Source organism: Podarcis cretensis (assembly GCF_951804945.1).
Source record: "Podarcis cretensis genome assembly, chromosome: 5".
Classification (NCBI taxonomy): domain Eukaryota; kingdom Metazoa; phylum Chordata; class Lepidosauria; order Squamata; family Lacertidae; genus Podarcis; species Podarcis cretensis.
Genome location: NC_137174.1, coordinates 93,701,686 through 93,722,936, shown reverse-complemented (window position 1 = coordinate 93,722,936; position 21,251 = coordinate 93,701,686). Strand labels below are relative to the sequence as shown.

Genomic DNA, 21,251 nt, shown 5'->3' with positions numbered 1-21,251 from the left:
GTGGGACAAAAATATATTCTGTTCTTCAGTTTGTTTCCTGGGCTTGTAATCCAGACTTTTAGCATACTTGCTGCATGTTGTACACATGTAAATGAACAGCTTCCCCAATCTGGGAAATGGTTAGATTTTCTCAAGAGGGGGATATAGATGCATCTGACAACCAAGTGGCCAGACCAAAGGACTTTACTCTCCTGGGCAATTTGGAAGGTCAGCTGTGAAAGTACTTTCTCCCATTACCTGATGCACTGGGGGTTGCAGCCTTTTTTATCCCTTCAGCTCAACTACAGTGGTACCTCGGGTTAAGTACTTAATTCATTCCAGAGGTCCGTTCTTAACCTGAAACTGTTCTTAACCTGAAGCACCACTTTAGCTAATGGGGCCTGCGCTGCCAGAGCACAATTTCTGTTCTCATCCTGAAGCAAAGGTACTTAACCCGAGGTACTATTTGTGGGTTAGCAGAGTCTGTAACCTGAAGCATCTGTAACCCAAGGTACCACTGTATAGGCAAAAGCAGTGGCTGGTCTGGATCCAGGCTTTGCAATGGGGACTTTGTCTTGGGGGACATGATAGAAGTTTATAAAATATGTGTTGGAATGAAAAGGAGATAAATGAATTTGAAAACTTGTGGACATCCAAGGAAGATCATTATGTAACTTGCCTCTGCAGGAGGCGGCAATGGCCACCAAAGGATTAAATTCATGGGGGATTAGGCTATCAATCACTATTCGCTATAGTACTTCTGAACACACCAGATCCTGGAAACTGGAGGGGGGAGATGGCTATTGTGCCTAGATCCTGCTTAAGCTTTTCCACAGGTATTGGCTGCTGGCCACTGCAAGAACAGTCCTGGAACAGATTGGTCTCCCAATAGGCTGTACCTCTGTCCTGTGTGTCATTCCCATGACCCAGCAATGTTAGGTCTTCAACACCAAATAAGCCACATTTCAGTGTGGGTCGACAGGAAAAGTAAAATCAATGCAAGAATGTGCATGGTGAAAGGTATTTAGGAGTCGGATTCAAAGTTAATGGTCAAGGAGAAAGTACTTTGCTTTCTTATGAAATGTAGCTTACACTAAAACTTTCTTGTAGCCCTGCTTAAGACACAAGCAAAGTCTGTAAAGCTTATGCCATAATTTGTGTAAAATCTTCAAATTCCACGGGATGATTTATTTCAATAAGACCGCTAGGTGTAGAGAAACTTATCCTGAGTTATTGTGCATTCTACGGCAACCTAAACCAAATCCTAGTGAATGACAATACAGTAGAAGGAATGCTAAAGTGAATTGGACTATGAAAGGTGAAATGACAAATGCTTAGCTATGGCAGCACTGTACTAGTTTTAAAGTATAACATTTAGTAAAAAAGTACAAGAATAAAAAGTTGCATTCCTTTTTTTAAAGCAGCAGAAATGCTGTAAAAGTAAAGCTCATTTTCATTGTACTGTTATACCACTAGAATGTCAGGCACAAAGGCTGTATTTTATTATCAAAAAGTACGAAGTAATCAAAAGGAAAATATTTTGCTGTGCTGTTAGTTATTTTGAATTAGCTGCTGCATCACCACCGCACAGAGGCTAATCAACTGCAAGAACTCATCAGACCCATCTGCCAAGCACTTGTCTGTCTCCTGCCAAAAAAAGGAAAAATTACAAGTTTTCAAGATCTCCCAAGATAACTATATAATGCAGTCGGAGAAGAGCAGACTTTTATATCTCCCTGCCTCTCAGGAACATAAATTAGTTTTTCAAGCTGTTATAGGGAGCTTCAAAATCTAAAGTTTGACCGCCCCCAAGTGTACTTTACTCAAGCCAACATTTTCTAAAGCTGGTTGGCAGAGCTCTATATGACCATTTGTTAGAGGAATCCCTACCTAAATTTAAATTTGCATTTCTCAGCCAGTCTTGCAAGCAGGCACTGCAGTTGCCTGTAACAAGACTGGTCTACAGGTATTGTCTCCTTCCCTCCCAGGACAGAAAAAGGCACACCCAAAAAGTTACTGCCTTTGTTTCTCCCTAGCAGGAGTGAAAATCACACCTGTGAAATCTGTGTAAGCTCACTGTGTCTTCCTGTTCTGAACAGGAATAAAATACCTCTGTTAATCACTGCATAAATGTAGTGCAATGCTAAAAATCTTCCCTCTGCTTTTCCATTGTGTGTAATGACTAGACAGATAGCTCAAGCAAGTTGGCTGGGGTAACAACGGCCAATGTCCATTTCTCTTGAAGCCCTTCTTACTACTGCCTGCTACCATAAAAGGAGAATTGCCTCATACAGGGAGAGTACCATTAGTATACAATTCTTTGGGAAGAATTCACTAATGCACAAATACTGTAAAGGATTTCTTATGGCCCCCAAACCACAAGCAAACATGCATTCTAGATATAAAAAGAACTGAAACAGAATGAAGACTCACAGCAAGCTTCTCTGCAATAACAGATTTCTGCTTGTCACTGAGATCCTTCCTCTCAATAATGGTATCATGAAGCTGGTTTATAAACTGAGTAGCTGCGTAACCTTCATTGATCAGATTCTGGACATAGGGGAAAACAAATATTGGAAGCAGCTAGCATTAGCCGATTTAAACTAATAAGCTACAGGCTTAGACATCCAAAACATTACATCACTGCAGACGGAAAGTACTCCTTGACTTACTGTAAATCACAGAAAGCTAGGAGAGACAAAGCTTAGTTTATCATTGGCTCCCTACAATACCATGTAAGGTATATTGCAATATGAGATTTCTGAAAATAGAGAGTAACGGTATTACCAAATACAAGCGTGCTACGTGATACAAATTCAGAACAGGTAGTTTAAATTGGATCTGTCTAATACCCAGAGGATTATTTGATGGTTCAGACAACAGGAGGCTATCTTGTTTTATTGTACACAAGTACCACACCATTGTTTAATGAGTCATTTTAGACACAAATCAGATTATTAGCTTAAGTGAAGTCTTGGAGTCAGCCTCATTGAGTATTCTGGAATACGTGTGTGTGTCACATGCCTAAGCACAGACCAGTTGCCGGGAAAGACTAAAGAGGTACGATAAACTAAAAATTCATCTTTACAATTCATCTATTCCATCACCCAATTGTAAGGAAGTATATACAACACTCTAAAGCAAGAAGTGAGCTTAGGGAAGCTCTAACCTTAAAACAGTTGTAGTTAGCTAAAGTTTTTTAGCATCACCAGGGGCCAAGTTGTGATGACATGTTAGCCACTCCTGCTTTTAAAGTACTAACGTGCACTGTTAATCGCAAGCCAATGTCTCGTCCACCTAGTCTCACACTACAGAAAGGCCATTTCATGTGCAGCTACCACTCATGCTTAGTAGGGCAGCTAGTGAAGCTGCCAAGAGGCTTGAAATGTCAGGCTTGGCAGCAAAGGATCTGGGATTATCAGATGTGCCGCCCCACAAGAAGTGTGTTGGAGATTAATGCAAGCCTACAGTTTTTGGACACACATTGCAGTAAGGACTGCAGAGCTGTTTGCACGTGTGTAAGGCACATTTTGTAGCTGGAGGGGCCCACTCCCTCTGGGAAACCTTTGGGGAAAGGGGGCACATATCAGTGGACAGAACCAGGGACAGAAGTAGGCAATGCTTTTGTGGGTAGAATAAATTTTACCCACACATAATGCATTTACTTCTGGGGATTTTTGTAACCAGGGAGTGCTACTCCTCCCTTTGAGAGTGCTTTCCCACCTAAGGTCACAGGGAATAAATGTCAGGGAGTTCATGTTACATTTACACCATGACTGGCTTAAAGACGAGCAGTTTTTTGTTTCAACATGCTTACATAACCACTACTACCTCCTCTACAACTTGCCAATACAGAAAGAAAAGTAGCATAAAAAAAAAATCTGATCTGAACCTTGTACATTTTAGATCTAAAGCAAGCTACCTTTGTTGCAGCTTCCAGTTTTTCAAATGAACCACTCTGACATGCGGTTAGTAGACGGTCTAAAATTCCTTGAGGGACAATCTAAAACAAAAGTTGCATAAAGAAAAACATTGAAGCACCGAGAATAAAAAATAGAAACAGTGACTGCAAGTCCTGATGTGTAGGCAAAAGTTCAGAAGCCATCACCAGAACATACCATTTTCTATAGGTTGTCTTCACTTCAACCAATGTTCTAGGGTTTACACACACCTTTTAGGTAGGAAAATCCTCATATGGCAACTGCTGCACCACTGGTTTTTCCTCCAGTTTCATTCATCGCGCAATGCCAAAAAGGGGATGGCAGAACCTCTTTTCCCCAGTTAGTGAGAGCCAGCAGTTAGGTTAGCAGTAAAGCAGCAGCAGTAGATTAGTGAAAGTCGTGTGTAGTTGCAGTATCTGTTGGGGATACCGTAACTTCACTCCATGGCCTCATTTCCCTCCTGACAAATGGTTCAGAGTGGAATAGGTATCCTTCCTATGTTTTAACCACCCCTTCATCATGGAACCAAGATGATAGAAACATCAGTTCTGCAACATTTGCAATGCAATTTATGAAAGATTATGAATCCACAGTGTTGATTTCTGCCATATTCTATGCCTCTCTGTCTTCTGCTGGATCAGCAAACATAAGTCTGTTTCAAACTTCCAGAACCACAGGTGTTCAGAGACAACATGCTCTGCCCCAAGATTCTGCTTTGGGAATGGATTTGGTCTCACATTTCCAAACTTATAAATGATCCTGTGACATAAGTTAGATGCAATAGCATCCACCTAGTAAATAAACATGTAATAAATCAGTCAGACCTAGCAGAAACAGAAAATTAAGCAAAATGAAAGAGGACTGTATTCAAAAGCTTTTCTTCATGTTTGAATAATTCACAAGTTTCCATGGAATATATTTCTGTATGCCCTGTTTTGCACCCCTGAGAACTTCAGTATTAAGGGCAAGTCATGAAAGAAAAAGCAAGCGTGGTACAACTGAACAGATAGCGGTGAAGAAAAAATACCATTTTATGTAAGCAGTTTTCCAATATTTGCAAGCATAGACTGGGCCAACTAAAATACGCAGACTAGACCTACCCCTGCAATTTCAGTGACAACTTTCTCAGTGACCTCTTTCCCGCCTGTTAATCGTGTAGCGCTTTGAAGAAGTGTGATTGCTTTTCTCAAGTCCCCTTCTGCTGCACGGACAAGGTAAGAGACTGCCTGTGGAAGAAATAAATACTGCTTTATAAGAAAATCAAAGAAGAGATGAGACAGTTGAGATCCTTTTCTGAAGCACTCTTCTTTTCCTACAGCGGATTCCATATCTTACCCAATTCAGTAGGAAGGCTAACACATTCAGGGGGGCGAACACAGCACTTTCCCCATTTGTCACATGTAGTTACACATTTTCCTTCTCAACTACAAATCAACAAATGCTCTAATGGTAATCACGTTGTAAGTGGTGTGATCTGTCCCCATGGCTTTTGTCCAACACTGTCAGATCTCTGTATCACAACACGGATAACGTTCTAGGAACACAAGAGTAAGCTTTATGTTTAATCTCACAAGTTTGAGCTAGAACAGAATGCTTCCTTTAGCAAAGTTAATCAAATATACAAATAATTTACAAATAAGTTTTCCTCCTCCCTCTCCTGTAACTATGTGTGAGCTCTCTCACTGCTGCCAGAGAGGCCTACTGTGTTTATTTAAACAGGGATGCAGTTCAGTGTGACTGCGGATGCCAGGACTGATATGAATGGGTAGGCACTATTTGCTCCAAACAAAGCCCCGTGACACTGGCCGCATGAGGCTGCAGCACTTCTGAATAAAAGCAGGGTAGCATGTGTCTTGATATTGCAGAGGCAGGCCTAAGCTCAGCCTCTCCAGCACTGCCCTGCAGTCTGCACCCTAGCTTAATAAACTTAATAAAGAGGTAAGGCCACACAGGGACGCGGGTGGCGCTGTGGGTAAAAGCCTCAGCGCCTAGGGCTTGCCGATTGAAAGGTCGGCGGTTCGAATCCCCGCGGCGGGGTGCGCTCCCGCTGCTCGGTCCCAGCGCCTGCCAACCTAGCAGTTCGAAAGCACCTCCGGGTGCAAGTAGATAAATAGGGACCGCTTACCAGCGGGAAGGTAAACGGCGTTTCCGTGTGCGGCTCTGGCTTGCCAGAGCAGCGATGTCACGCTGGCCACGTGACGCGGAAGTGTCTCCGGACAGCGCTGGCCCCCGGCCTCTTGAGTGAGATGGGCGCACAACCCCAGAGTCTGTCAAGACTGGCCCGTACGGGCAGGGCTACCTTTACCTTTAAGGCCACACCACTGCACTGCAAAACCACTTGTGTACTCTAGAATGCCACTAGTCTGTACTTTGAACTTGTGGCATACTTGCCAAAAATACTAGCCACCACTGACCTGGCACAGAAATTCCCTAACTATGCTCAATTATTTTGACTAAGTTGCTGGACCAACGCCCCTTCTGTAAAATATGGGTAATGATTATACTATGCATGTAGCTCAGCAGTGACCCAGAAAAAAAGACACTAAGCATTGCGTCCGTCTCTTTTCCCACAATTAAAAACCATGAATCTCTGAATGAACAGAAAAGCTACCTCACTGCTGACTGTCACATTCTCCTTTTCAGCAATGTCTAGAAGTCTCTCTTCTTGGATTTTGTCTGAAAGGGGCTTGAAACGAAATTTGGAGCATCGGGATGTTATGGGTTCAATTATCCTGTGAAAAAGAGAAAGTGAAACGCAATTACAAAAGGAATCCATCCTCTCTAGTTTCCGCAGAACACGACAATATATTTTCCACTACTTCCTGCCCCTTAGCAATAAAATAAAATTTAGCAATGCATCACTTGTGCTATGTTCCTCATTTCCCAAGGGGAATTAAGCAACTCTTTACAATGCAAGTTTAGGATTTTTACAATGGGAACCAGGAAATAATAAATATTTTCCATCAAACATTAAATAAGAAAGCATGGTGAAACCCATACATACCTGCTGATGTAATTACAAATAAGGCAGAAGCGTGTTGTTTTGGATTCTCTCTCCATGGTGCGCCGTAAAGCTGCCTGGGCTGCTGAGGTCATAGAATCCGCTTCGTCCAAGATTATAATCTTAAACGGGGGACACGGCTTGCCACTAAACACACACCCATTGCAAAAACATGCATTAACAACTTAAGGTACTAGTGCAGGTTATATTTGCAAATCCAACAAATGATGATATCAGTATTGCTTAGCCACTTTTATCCATTTCTGAGATTTGAAAGATGTTTTAATATTTCAGAACTTCTATTTCAAGGATGACACGTGTCTCAGAACATATCCTGTTCAAGTTCTGACAGTGTATTCAGGGCTGGCCAAGACAATTTGCTGCCTGAAGGACAAGCTAATGTCCCTCAAACTATTCCAGCGTACTGCAATCTTGAGTTCCCTGGTGTCGTGGCCCACAGACTCCCATCTTCCCCAGCCAGCTTGGCCATAACTCAGCCAACTCTTCAAGTAACTGGCAGACTGAATGTTGGAAATAAAATGTCACACACAACGACTGACAAGCTGCTGTCTGTATGCCAGCAACTGAATCATTCAGGGTGCAATAGAAGACAAGTGCATTCAGCATTTGGGAAGCTTGCACACAATTCACGGCTTCCATAAATGTCCTATCTGGTACAGTGGTGCAAGACATGTGAAGGATAAATTCCCTCAGAATGCAGTTATGCTCCCGTGACTCACTTGAGAGCCCAAAATCCACCATGCGATGCTGACTCGTGGCTTAATTTAGCATTACAGAGCGAACCCTTATAAAACTAAAGCAGAGAGAAATACAATCCTACGAGGCAGCTTTGATCATTGCGCTTACTCTGAACGACTTCCTGACACCGTTAGCTGAGCAAAGCTCTTCACTTTCTCTCGAATGACTTGTATTCCACGTTCATCGGATGCATTCAGCTCGAGGACTCTCTGCCGGAACAGTTCGGGTCTGTTTATCAGAACAGAAATTCAGCCAAATTTTAACCTATTTGTTATACTGAGCTATTAATCTGGTTTCGCATTTTGAATTCTGGACGTTGGTTTTCCTTGGTTAAAACAAGGTTTTCTCGCTCCCCTTCCTCCCTTTTGTTTGGGGAACTGGACTACAGATTCATTATTTAGTTAACTTATGAATCACTAACATCCCGAAGTGATTTGACAACAAAAACATGAAACTATAAAAACAATGGTCCCCCAATACAGATACAGACTAGGATAAAGCATCTCTGCTTGAAAGGCTCTAAGCTCTGGATTTCCCGCATGAAGTTGCTCTAGATCAGCATTTTCCAACCAAGTGTCCTCCATATGTTCCCTACTACAACTCCCTTCAGCTGTACAGTGGTGCCCCGCAAGACGAATGCCTCGCAAGACGGAAAACCCGCTAGACGAAAGGGTTTTCCATTTTGGAGGTGCTTCGCAAAACGAATTTCCTATGGGCTTGCTTCGCAAGACGAAAATGTCTTGCGAGTTCCTGCAGGTTTTTTCCCCTTCCCCCCCCTTTTTCTAAGCCACTAAGCCGCTTATCTGCTTATCCGCTAAGCCGCTAAAAGCCGCTAAAAGCTGCTAATAGCGCTAATCCGCTAAGCCGTCAATGGGCTTGCTTCGCAAGACGAAAAAACCGCAAGACGAAGAGACTTGCGGATCGGATTAATTTTGTCTCGCGAGGCACCACTGTACTTGATAGGTCTGGTGGGAATTGCAGTCCAAAGGGCATCAGCTTGGTGAAGGCTGTACTAGAAGGCATACAAGGCCTTCTCTAGCCCTATGATTAGGGATCAGAACGTCCTAAATTTGTTAAAACTTCTATACTGATTGTAAAAGGAACTCACTTGGATAATTAACAAAACACTCAAATCACTGAGTGACGTTCCCCCCATTTCTGTGCATCTCTTCTCTATTTATACATGCAAGTTATGAATATGCAACTGAAGGAAAATCTCAGTTTAAAAAACCCCACCTAGTCTCAAGGAGGAGACTGCATGAATGGGGGTGGGCAGTTCAAGTACCTGTCTTGCTCCATAATACATAGTGTTAGACTTCGTGGCCACAAGTTCTGCAGCCATGCATTACTGTTTTGCTTCCAAACACTCAAAATCATCATGATCTCAATTTCGAAAATTAACTTTTGGTTACCTTTCTTAAAGTCTCAGCTTCAGTAACTATGGCTTAAAACTGTTCTGCCAATGTTAACTACAGGTTTGTCTCTTCTGGAGGAAGAAAAATGCCTGCAAACTCAAGATTCACTCTGCCTAATTTCTGCTTCTTCATGTTGCACTAAACCAAGTGCCTACTATTAAGTCACCAAAAGTACTAGAGGATTGTCGGACTCAAAACAGACACTTGAATGCCACCAGATCCCACACTTACCCAAAGAGTTCTCTGGCTGCTGCTAAAATAGTGGATGTTTTTCCAGTTCCAGGTGGGCCATAGAACAAGAGATTGGGAAGCTGCAACAGCAGGAGGTTAAACAATGCTGTCATACAATATTTTGTAAGTAGATATTTTAGAGGAACAAGAAACCTCAGGCGATGTTATCACTGAGTGTTTGTTTTACAACACTTACATAGGTGTCTAGGCCACAACTCAAGCATGTGACACGATTCTGCAAATAAGAGTTGTGTATAATTGCAGGCATAGATTTTAATCTGATCAATATTTACCGGCCTGTTTCAAATACTATCTTTACGCTTTACTTTTTTTATTTTCAAAATGTTGTAATTGGTAATCCCAAGACAGAAGGAAAGAAGTGAAGCAGATGCTTTAGATAATATTTTAAATACTATACAGAGATGCATACTTGAGTTCGACACAGGACAGGTCCATAAATGATTTGGTCAAACAGAAATCTAGTGTTCTAATTAATTTAATGCTTTAAAGCAATAACAAAAGGCAATTTAATCATCAACAGGTCTGATAATTATGTTAACCATGAAATGAACTAATTGTGAATAAATGATATTAACTTGCTTATTTAAAAAAAAAATTAATTACAATGCTTGTAACAATGCAAAGGAACATTTTCTGTTAAAGTCAACAAGAGTTCTTCGCTTTGGATTTTGTCACAGAACACAAACAGAAGTATCTTTTGTGTTTTACTTCAACCAATTTCCTTCAGCTTTTTTAAAAAAAAATAGTGACTGTTTATGCCCAATACCTCAAAGGACCTTTAAGGTAAAGGTAAAGGTACCCCTGCCCGTACGGGCCAGTCTTGACAGACTCTGGGGTTGTGCGCCCATCTCACTTAAGAGGCCAGGGGCCAGCGCTGTCCGGAGACACTTCCGGGTCACGTGGCCAGCGTGACATCGCTGCTCTGGCCAGAGCCAGAGCCAGAGCCAGAGCCGCACACGGAAACGCTGTTTACCTTCCCGCTGGTAAGCGGTCCCTATTTATCTACTTGCACCCGGAGGTGCTTTCGAACTGCTAGGTTGGCAGGCGCTGGGACCGAGCAGCGGGAGCGCACCCCGCCGCAGGGATTCGAACCGCCGACCTTTCGATCGGCAAGCCCTAGGCGCTGAGGCTTTAACCCACAGCGCCACCTGCGTCCCACCAAAGGACCTTTACAGGGGGGGAAATAGCCAGATCACATTGAGGAAGCCCTTCAGCAAGGAAGACTTTTGTCGCAGGGCAATTCTAGGGGATCAGGAGCCCTCACACACCTGCTGACAAAATCACACTATAATACAATTGAAATACGTAGATGGCCACCTATCCAGCAGCATTTTTGGCTTCATGGAACATTGGGCTGCAGGCAAATAAGTAGGCTGTCAATTAGAATCACAGAACTGTATAGTTGGAAGGGAGCATAAGGGTCATCTAGTCCCCCTGCAATACAGGAATCATTTGCCCAGCATGGGGCTCAATTGACAATATTTGATCAGTACATACTAACTAATGAACATGTATGTTTTAAAAATTCGGGCAAAAATAGAAAGAGAAAGAAATCAGTGGGATTTCTGGTCCTTTCTCTTGCAACCACAGAAATATCAGACTGTCTTTTGAAAGTCATCATCTCCACTCTCCTTTTTAAAAGAAGCTCATGCTTGCATTTTTAAAATCTGTGTGTCTTTGTCTCTGATTACTGCAAAAGATAATTAAAAAAGCCAATCGTCTTTTTAAAGAGCCATTTGACACTTAGTGCTCCATGGAACCCAAACGTCCCCTTGGGTGTGCTGAGAGCTCACTGCTTGGTTCTGTGGATTCCAACCTCCATGCTTCAGAGCATGTTTAGGGTTATACAGGACCCACCTGAATTTTCATTTTCATAATGGTATGGCAGGAATAATGCACTATTCTGCAGGTTTGTGGGGTTCATACACAAACAGAGCTGCACACCAAACAGCCACTATCCTGCCACTTTACTCAACATTTGGTACTTTTACGGAAAACCTACACTTACCAATCAATGAATGAATACCACAAACTTGAACAGCACATTTAACCGGCACCTACAATAAGGTCTGATGAAGGATCTCCTAATCCTTTATCTAACTTAAATGGCTGTATTTTTAGCAGAGCTGTAACATGACCAAGCTACGCTATTTCTGACTGTTGCCAATGATTAAGTTATGGTGCCTATAGGTGGCTTATTATCGGGCTAAAGATACATGGAAATTTACAACACACGGTGCAAAACACTTTCAAAAGCATGGACATTTCCACATAGAAAACATGTTATAATCGTAGGGTTAGAAGGGACCCTGAGGATCATCTAGTCCAACCCCCTGCCATGCAGGAAAATGCAGCTGTCCCATATGGGGATCGAACCTCCAACCTTGATGTTATCAGCACCACGCTCTAACCAACTGAGCTATTCTAACAAGCTGTAGACTAATTTCAAGATGCTGGTCAATTGATTACTTATTATTTAACGATGGTCAAATATCCCATGTAGTACTCTGAATCATCTTAAAATGAAACTACTCAATACAATGGCCAGGACGCAAATAGCTACTTCAGGTGCTAAAGAGACTGGACATGTTCAGGGGCAGATTAAGGTGCCCTGGAGCAGTGTTGACAAGAGATATCCTGCTTTTTAACATGTGAAATGTTTGTTGTAGTTGAGTTCTTAGAAATGAGCCATGTACAACCCATCATTACTGTCCTGCCCTTCCCCCACAATTATTAGCACCTAGCCTTAGCACTTGATATCTCCTCCAAAGAATGCATGAGATGGAGTGGCAGTTTAGCTGCAAGTTTTAAGATGTTCCAGTGGAAGCATATCTTCTTCAAACTCCAGCTAAATATTCTTACCAAAAGACTAGGTTGCAAAGTATTTTATTTACTTAAAAGCATTTTTATCATGCTTTACCGCAGCAACTTACAGATGTAAGACCTTGGGCATCTTTTTTTTTAATGACACAAAAGGAAAAGGAATGGGGGGGGACAAAAAAAATCAGGTACTATTTCTTAGTTACAGAGTTCTTGTAATAAACAGCTGGAATGAAAAGATTACAAGAGTAGGAGGAGCCTAGTACTACTGGCCTTTCGTACAAAGCAGATACTGGGAAGAATGATACAAAGGATGAATATGATTAAACATGATGCACATTTCCCTAGGAAGGCAAGATTGAGCTCTATGTGAAACATCAGATACAGAAAAAGGGTGGCATTCAGCTAATTTTTTGCTCTAAGGCAAAGGTAGTTCCTCCCTCCACACATTCCCTATGCTGTCCCAAAATCTGCTCTGGAGGACTGAGGGAAACTCCTGAACAGATCATGGGGGCATGCAGAAGAAGAGGGGGAAGAACATTTCATTGTGCAAGAGGGAATCCTTGTACTGATGCAATGCTCATCTTAGCACTAAGTTAAATACAACCAATACAGTGAAGAAGTTTGGGTTTATGTACAAGAGGAACAGACTTCCATTCTTGCAACAAGACTTCCCCCTCTTCCCCTTTCCCTGAAGCCCCCTAATATCTACTCCAGAAGATCCCCCAATCCTTTACAGCAAATTTGAGAACTGTTCAAGGAACTTCAGGGCAGGGGAAGGAGAGGAAGAGGAAGAGGAAGGGGGAAGTCCCATTGCAAGAGTTAAGTCCACTTGTACAATGTTCTATTTCACATAGACTAGGCCGGACTTATAATGGTGCCATTACATTAAGTGCACCAGATTACAGTGGTGCCCCGCAAGACGAATGCCTTGCAAGACGGAATACCCCCCAAAACGAAAGGGTTTTCCGTTTTGGAGGTGCTTCGCAAAACAAATTTCCTATGGGCTTGCTTCGCAAGACGAAAATGTCTTGCGAGTTCCTGAGGGTTTTTTTTTCCTTTTTCTAAGCCGCTAAGCCGCTTATCAGCTGATCCGTTAAGCCGCTAATCAGCTGATCCGCTAAGCCGCTTATCAGCTTATCAGCTGATCCGCTAAGCCGCTTATCAGCTGATCCGCTAAGCCGCTTATCAGCTGATCCGCTAAGCCGCTAATAGCACTAATCCGCTAAGCTGTCAAAGGGCTTGCTTCGCAAGACGAAAAAACCGCAAGACGAAGAGACTCGCGGAACGGATTCTTTTCGTCTTGCGAGGCACCACTGTATTTTTTGTAGCCCTTGAAAGCTTATGCCATAGCCCTTAATATACCACAGTACTTATTTTGTAATACTTTCATGTGTTCCTTTCAGCGTAAGGGGGAGCCCTATTCGGAAAGGCCCATATCTCCTCAATCAGGCCTTGCACCCAGACATCCAGCCTTCTACAATTTAAACTGGTAGGTCTGGAGCCTCAGCATTATCTGTCAATCATTCGTCAGAAGTCACTCATCACCACAGAGGTAGAAAAAGGCAGGAATAAGGCACTGTGACCTAAGGGTTGGCTTGCTCTGGTTATTTGATGTTTTGCTGGGACAAAAGTGCAATGGGTAACTGGCTGCAAGCAGGTCAATGGAGTGTGAAATGTCTGCATGCAGTGGAGTGCTGGATTTGGCCTGGGAGGAAACCTGAGATGGGGCAAGTGAATTACATTGACCTTTTCTGTGACCCAAAGTACGGGTGTATTTTTGGGCCAGAGAGCCAAACCAGCCACTAATATAAACGACAAGAGAAAGGCCAGGGCGGGGGAGGGGCGGAGTTGTCTTAGCTTCTATTGCCGCATTTTAAAGCATTGTTTAACAACCCTAAAAATACACATGAGGTTGTACCTAGCTAAGTTCTATGCATAGAGGAAATGCATTTAAATTAATGACTGTAAGTTAGTCATGCCTGTTAACTTCAGTGGGTTCGTTCTGAGTAGGACTAGCACTGGATATGCAACCCTGGTTGTTTCAGAGTTTGGTGTTCATTTGCTTCTTTTAGGAAATGCAGAGGGAAGCCTTTGAAGTTTATTTCAGCAGTGGCACTGGGAAAGGGCTGATTAAACTGGGCAGGAGCCGTAACTCAGCGGCAGAGCAGCACACTGTTCAGTCTGTGGCATGTCCAGAAAGGACTGAGAAAGATGTCTGTCTGAAGTCCCGGACAGCTGCAGCAAATCAGTATAGACAGTACCTCGAGCCAGATAGACCAACGGGACAATGCAGCTTCCTATACCGTTCCAGAACTTTCCCTTCTGGTTGTTTTTTGGCCATCAAAATCTATTCCCCACAAAAAGAGTCCCAAGAGCACGATACTCCTGGAGACTCACTGAAGAAGTTGTCCCATATTACACGTTACCTCTCAACTGTTAAGGATTTATTGTAATTTTTGTTGTTGTTCTGTAAGCTGTTCTGGGAGCATACAGCTGCAGAAGGGCCAATAAATTTTATTCTGACTATATAGACACATAAGTATGATTCATAAGACTACACACAATAATTATCTTCTACTGGAAAAATTAACTTGCATATGCCACGAAGCATTGGGAGAACTACAACACTCACGTCAGCTCCTTGTAAGGTTTTCTTCAATACTGCAACAACTTCCTCTTGAAATGCAACTTCATCCATGCATTTTGGGCGGCTACATAAAAAAAAGAATGAAAAAAACTTAGCATGTATTATTAATATTTTCTGAACAAAAGTAATGATACATGTAACTTCTCTGTTCCTTTAGTTCAATGAGCAAAGCCATTCTCTTTTATGGAAGTTAGTGGTCCAAGGATGCAGAGCATAGCTGTCACAGTTGTGTCACCCATCCTGTGGAAATCATTCCAAAGGCCTGCATTTGGCTTCCTTGCTATTTTCACTGCCTGCTGAAAATGATTTTAGGAAAGCTTTTAAATGAATACACTGCAGAGTCTAATAAATTTCTGCAGCTACCAGCTTTTCTTTTTCTTTTTACAGAGATAAACAAGCAAATAACCCGTCAAATCTGGAGCCTAACAAATATTTCAGTCAAAGCAGCAAGTCTTAATAGCTAATACTCTGATGCAAAAAAATAGACATCTGGCGATGTAGTAACCAGCCACAGATGAGCAACGTGGCCTGCGTGTGCAAGCAGTGCAACATCAAAGAAGCTGTCAACAGAAGTTCAGCTTCTACTTTTCCACAGAAAGAACCTCTGCAATCTTCCACAGGCCACTCCTCTGACACTGCACTGCTTATATACGAGAATTAACTTTGGACTGGCATTCATATAACACAGTCCTCTGAAGTGAAACAGAGCACCAACACAAGGAGAGGCATAATATATGTGGAGACATCTAGTGGTTACAGTCATAGTCATTATTTAAAACAGTGGTTTTCAACCAGTGTGGCCTAGCACCCTGGGGTGCCTTGACTGATGGTCAAGGGTGCAGAGGGAAACACTGGCCTCTGTCCCTCTTTCCTTCCCTTTCTCCTAAGATGCCTTCTCGGGTCTCTGCCTCCCAAAGGCTTGCATGGCTGCTTGTTACGGCAGCCTTGGCTACAAGCTCCCTAGGCGAATGGTGCCTCTGGGCTCGCCAGGGGTGCTGGTTGTCAGGAGCTGAGGTAGCCTTGGAGTAAGCAAGCAAGGGAGGGAACCCATCCAGCCAGTCCACCAGCCCCAGGCACCTCTCTTTGGGGTGGGGGGGGCAGCTCAGAGACCATGGGCGGTGGCTGCCCAGAGGACTACCAATGATAGGCGAGAGGAGGCTGAGGGAGCACTCCATAAGAGAGGGGTGAGGGGCTGCCAGCTCTGCAGGCAAGGGGTGACATAACTGGGCTCCTGAGCCCCAAAGGGGTGCCGCAGAAAGAATGTAGTTGGTCAAGGGAGCCATGGACTCAAAAAAAGGTGAAAACCTATGATTTAAAACGCCTCCAATGTAGATGATCACATTCCCCTAGCAATGAGGCTGGGAAACTTTTTATGCAAAAGGCCACATTTCCACATGGACAACCTTCTGGGGGCTGCATGCCAGTGGTGGGTGGGTCAAGAGGAAATAGTGGGCAGATCAACAGATGCAGTTCTTTATCTTTGCACAGCAGGCTACATGCCAGCCATACAAGAGTCAATTTCTACACACCCCTTCACTCAGGCAAGCAAGAGGCATTCTTCATCCCTCGCATTCATCTTGGGCAATTACAACACTCATTTAGATACCAAAGCAGAGTCCAATACTTACTATTTTTCTACCCAAGGAATAGCTCTGACCCTTTTGCCCTCCCCACTGCCTCCTGCAGTGGCAGCTGTTCCCCGATCTTTGGTAGATGGGGGTTTAGTGCTGATTGAAGATGGTCCTTTCAGAAATGCCTGCATTGCTGCTGTTTCTCACCAGTCTGCAAAGGAGAAACGGGAAGAAAATGATGCACATGTGTCATTTGAAAAATTAGTTTTGTAATTTGATACCTCCACTCATTTCTCAGTTGCCTCAATCCTGTCACCACTGATAAGAATAAATAGTGAAGCAATTATTTTTGTTGAACCATTTCATTTATAACCATAAAAGCCTTCAAGGCTATATTTTTTTCTTCTGATATAAGAACAAAAAGGGTGAAGTCTGCAAGGATACGTTGTCACATGATCAAGAACCAACAAAGACTTTTTACTCAGAAATGTCATTTTCACACTTTAAAATCATGAGATTAAAGTCCTGCTATACAACAGGAAAAAGTAGTTTAATTTTGCTGATTTCATGGACCAGCTGGCTTCCACCTCAATAGAGGAAAATGTATCAGATCCAGCTTTTTGTAAAGTGTGTGTTCCAGGAGCAGGCAACAAGGTGCCCTTCACAATTCAGAGAACTGTGGTGTACAATTCCCATCAACCCCAGCTAGTATAGGCAACGAGATGGGATTAAGTGAGTTGTAGTCCACAAACAGCACCTGTGTAGCATCACATTGGCTACCTTATGGTGTATGTTTTATTTTGACCAGTCATGAGCTGCACCCAATCATGGCTTCTCTATGCACATCCATGAAACATACACTACAATCTGCAAGCAAGTTGCACAGAAACCCTGATGACAATTACACAACTCCAATGTCCATGCATTCTTCTATACAGTGAACAATCCTCTATCTGAAGGGCTGTCAAGAGAACAGTTTTCTGTTTGAAGGAGTCCCTGGCGTACATCTCCTGTTCAAAGATAAGCAGACTGTATCAAGCTCCCCAAGTTCTGAGATCTGGAGGGGCGAAGGGATAGCTCAGGAAGTGGAGCATGAAACTCTTAATCCGAGGGTTGTGGGTTCAAATCCCATGTTGGGTAAAAGATTCCTGCATTGCAGGGAGCTGGATTAGATGATCCTTGTGGTCCCTTCCGACTCTACAATTCTGTGATTCAATCACCCTGCCAGCAGTTCTGCCACTATCTAAAATCCTGCGAGGCAGTCAAGCAAGAGACAGCCTTTTCTGCGGTAGACACTCCCCCCCCCCCCCGCAGGAGCATTTGGCCCCATCCCTACATATATTTAAGGCGCACCTTTTTCGCACAAGCCCCTTTGGGGTTGGGACACTACACGGCTTAACTAAGCTGCATATAGCCCACCCTGAGACTGCATGGGGGAAGGGGAGCAGTTGGGGCCTGGAAGCTGCCTGTCAAAAGCAGGTGGGCAGCGACAGCAACCCCCACTCCCATTACTGCGGGAGGGTATTTCTATTTCGGTTTGTCCAATTTTTCCAAATTTAAACATCAACATACATACATACATATATATATAATACACACACACACCGTATATATATATATATATATATATATATATGTATGTATAGTTTTGTGCATATATATCTATTACCTACATATCAGATATAGATATGATATAGATATATCAGATATAGATCTGTACGATGATTTTTGTCTCTCTAGTTGGTTGGATGTAAGTTGCTTTGGGCTGCCCTGGGCAGGATAAAGCAACAACAAGAAGTGTAAGCAACCACCCTCCGCCCACCCCCTCAATGCTCCAGCTACATAATAATAATAATAATAATAATTTATTATTTATACCCCCCCCCATCTGGCTGGGTTTCCCCAGCCACTCTGGGCGGCTTCCAACAGAACACTAAAATACAATAACCTACTAAACATTAAAAGCTTCCCTAAACAGGGCTATGTTATCTAAGTAAACACAGGGACTCCTCGCGGCCCACAAAACACAGCAGTGCCCCGGATCCCTGAAGGGGGTGGGACGGAGGTGGAGGAATAAACTCTCTTCTTCCCCTCCCCCCCCCCCCGCTCGCTCCTTCAAGGGGTTCGCCACCGCGTGCGCGCGCCCGCCCCCCCCCCCCCCTCATTAAAGGCACCTGCGAAGCGGCCGCGCGCACAGATCTCCTCAGGCCTCTTTAGCGCGCAGCTGAAGCGGCCTCCCTTTCCCATCCCTTCCCCCAGAACTCCCGCCAAAACCGATCGTTTGGGTCAAGGGGCGGGACCACTTCCGTGTATATCCGTATGTATGAGGGCGCGCTAGCAACACGAATGGACCATAGAGATCCGACCCAAGATTCCGTTCCCCGAGGGAGGGAAATAAGGAGGGAGGGAAGGTGGGCGGGGGGAAAGGGACACTGGCGCATCACGTGCCGCGCCATATATGGAGATGTGGGCCGGCCGGCCTTCCCTCGCCTAAGGCGGAGAGGCGAACGTCGTTTGCGAGAGGGAAGCGACGCGCGGGCGCTGAGCTGTAAGTTCCCTCCCCGTTCTCTGGATAGAGGAGGAGGAGGAGGGAATTGTCCGCGTGAGAAGAGATTTGAGCATGCGCGCACAAAGTATTTGCCGACCATTCCCTGCCGACGCGGGTCGTGGGGCGCATGCGTGCGCGAGAGTGTGCTTGGAGTATTGAACTTGAGCTTTAGCTGCAGGCAGCGTTTTGTTAGTCATACGGGGCTGTCCGTCGCTTATTGGAAACGATGTAGAAATCCAGGCATTTTGAAACGTTCAGGGTTCGCACCCAGCACCCCAGTCCTTTTATTTTCATTCACACCAAGGCTGACCCTAGACATTTATTTTTTAAAAAATAATATTTATTAAGTTTTCAACAAGAAAAAGGTTACAAAACAGTAAAAGGAAAACACAAAAAATACAAAAACCAAAAATAGACATAAAAAGAAAAAAAGAGAAAAAATCCCTCTTTCTGATATCTTACCTCTCATTTACTTATTTTCATGACTTCCTCACACCTCCCTTTTTTGTATTCCATTTAAAAATTTGTTCAGCAAATCCGTACCCTCTCAGTTTACCCTTAATTGTTTATCCTCACATATTATAACTTCAAATTTTCGTCTAATATCAATCCATTCTTACATATTCTTATTTTACCTTATTACTAGAACCACTTCGTTTCATTCCAACGTCATTAACATTCAATAATTTTACAGTATTTCTGTAGGTAGATTTTAAGTTTCTTCCAATCTTCTTCCACCAACTCTTCTCCCTGGTCTCGGATTCTGCCAGTCATTTCCGCCATTTAGACACCTGAGGAGAACCACAAAATGGTGCCTCACCCTCCCTGTCAGGGAAGAAGGCATGAGGGAAGAGCTGCATGAGGAACAAGAGTGAGGAATAAAGATATATATTGGAAACAATGGACAAATAAATATCTACATGATCATCTGCTGTCCCTGTGGATCCTGCGATCGCCTCATAGGTGGGCCGGCCCTGATTCAGACTGATACTGTGAACTGCGAAAATACCTTTTGGGTGTGTTTTTTTCCCTGCCTCTTTCTTTATGTAATTTTTATTAAATTTTCAGTTTTACAATTTAAAATACTCATTTTACATCCTTAAAATAACAATCACTTCCCTTCTCTTTCCATGGTTCATTTTACATATCATAAATCCCTGCATATTTTACAAAAACGATGCCATTCAGTATTCCATTATTGCATCCATCAAAACTTGTTTACGCTGCTGGATTTATCTTAACGCTGCTAGCGTTTTTCAGCTGTACACAATCACACCAAGGAGGAGGAAAGCAACCAACCACCTCACATGGTTGGCATCTGTCAGTCTCGAGAGACAAAGGAGTGCGCCTCTGAGGGTGGAGGGAGCCAGTGTTAGCAGCATTGAAATGACCTCCCTGGGGCGCAAGCCTGGGCAGTGTGTTTGAAGGCCCTGGGCTGCCCAGACGACAAGACCCCCCTCTCTGTCGGGAATCAAGCCCTTATCAGGAGAAACTGGCAACTCTCCTAGGCACCCGGCATGATTCCCTGTTGACCTCCCTGGCTGCATTCCCCAGCAAGATCCAGGCGAGGTCTCAATAGGCGATTCTTCTCAAACGTGAGAAGAACACCCCCCCCCCTCTTCCCTGCCCCCTGGCAGGGGAAAGAGATAGACAGAAATGTATTTACATGCCTTTATTTCTGTCTTTGCAGCATTACAAAAAACGTGACTGCTCTCTTCAAGCTCCAGCAGTCTAGAGACAAACACATCCTGCACTTCCGGGACAGGAACAAACGGAAGAGCTCATATTACACTCTGAGCTAATTCCAGTGCTTCGCACTGTGAATTGACTGTCCCTCTGATTCCCACGGGCAGTCCCAACATTCCCATCATGTTTACTTTTCAAGCTAGCACTTTGCAGCTGCATTGCATCCATATCGTAACACTCTCGTCCTCACTTATTTGGCCCAAAGGAAAGCAGAGCAAGACGTTTAGCACCAGCTTGGCTGCAGGAGTTGCCAGAAAGAGGCATACAAGGCACCATCCAACCTCCTTAGGGACTTAGGGTCTACTGCTCAGCCTTTTCCTCTCCTGAAGATGTCCCACAAGGCAGCAGGTACGGATTTTTCCTTGAGTATAGTTGCAAGGCAGTTGAGGTTTAGGATCAGAGTTTTCCTCCTACAGCATGTGCAGAAACCACCTTCTTGACTATTAGACCTGCTTTTGGTCCTGTCCACTCAATCTGCCAGATCCTGTCTTTGCATGCAGGGAAGTCCCTAACTCACCAAGGATTTGAGACCCATTGGCTACCCTCACCTGGTAGACCTAGCTGGCCAG

The 21,251-nt window shown here is 43.7% G+C and overlaps 1 protein-coding gene across 2 annotated transcripts; it reads right to left on the bottom strand.

Moving 5' to 3' along the window:
- Positions 1–1,314: 1,314 nt before the first annotated feature.
- Positions 1,315–18,762, bottom strand: RFC4 (replication factor C subunit 4). Of its 2 annotated transcripts, none has more exons than XM_079978198.1 (11): positions 18,741–18,762; positions 16,446–16,599; positions 14,803–14,881; positions 9,327–9,406; positions 7,789–7,908; positions 6,925–7,068; positions 6,532–6,652; positions 5,021–5,146; positions 3,902–3,982; positions 2,413–2,529; positions 1,315–1,626 (listed from the first exon to the last, which is right to left on the bottom strand). In XM_079978198.1, the coding sequence occupies exons 2-11, from the start codon at positions 16,577–16,579 to the stop codon at positions 1,531–1,533; spliced, it is 1,098 nt and encodes a 365-aa protein (XP_079834324.1). In that variant the 5' UTR covers positions 16,580–16,599; positions 18,741–18,762; the 3' UTR covers positions 1,315–1,530. The 2 variants fall into 2 exon arrangements, with proteins under 2 accessions (XP_079834324.1, XP_079834323.1); XM_079978197.1 differs by lacking the exon at positions 18,741–18,762 and adding an exon at positions 18,563–18,707 and having other exon boundaries at positions 1,317–1,626.
- Positions 18,763–21,251: the final 2,489 nt, after the last annotated feature.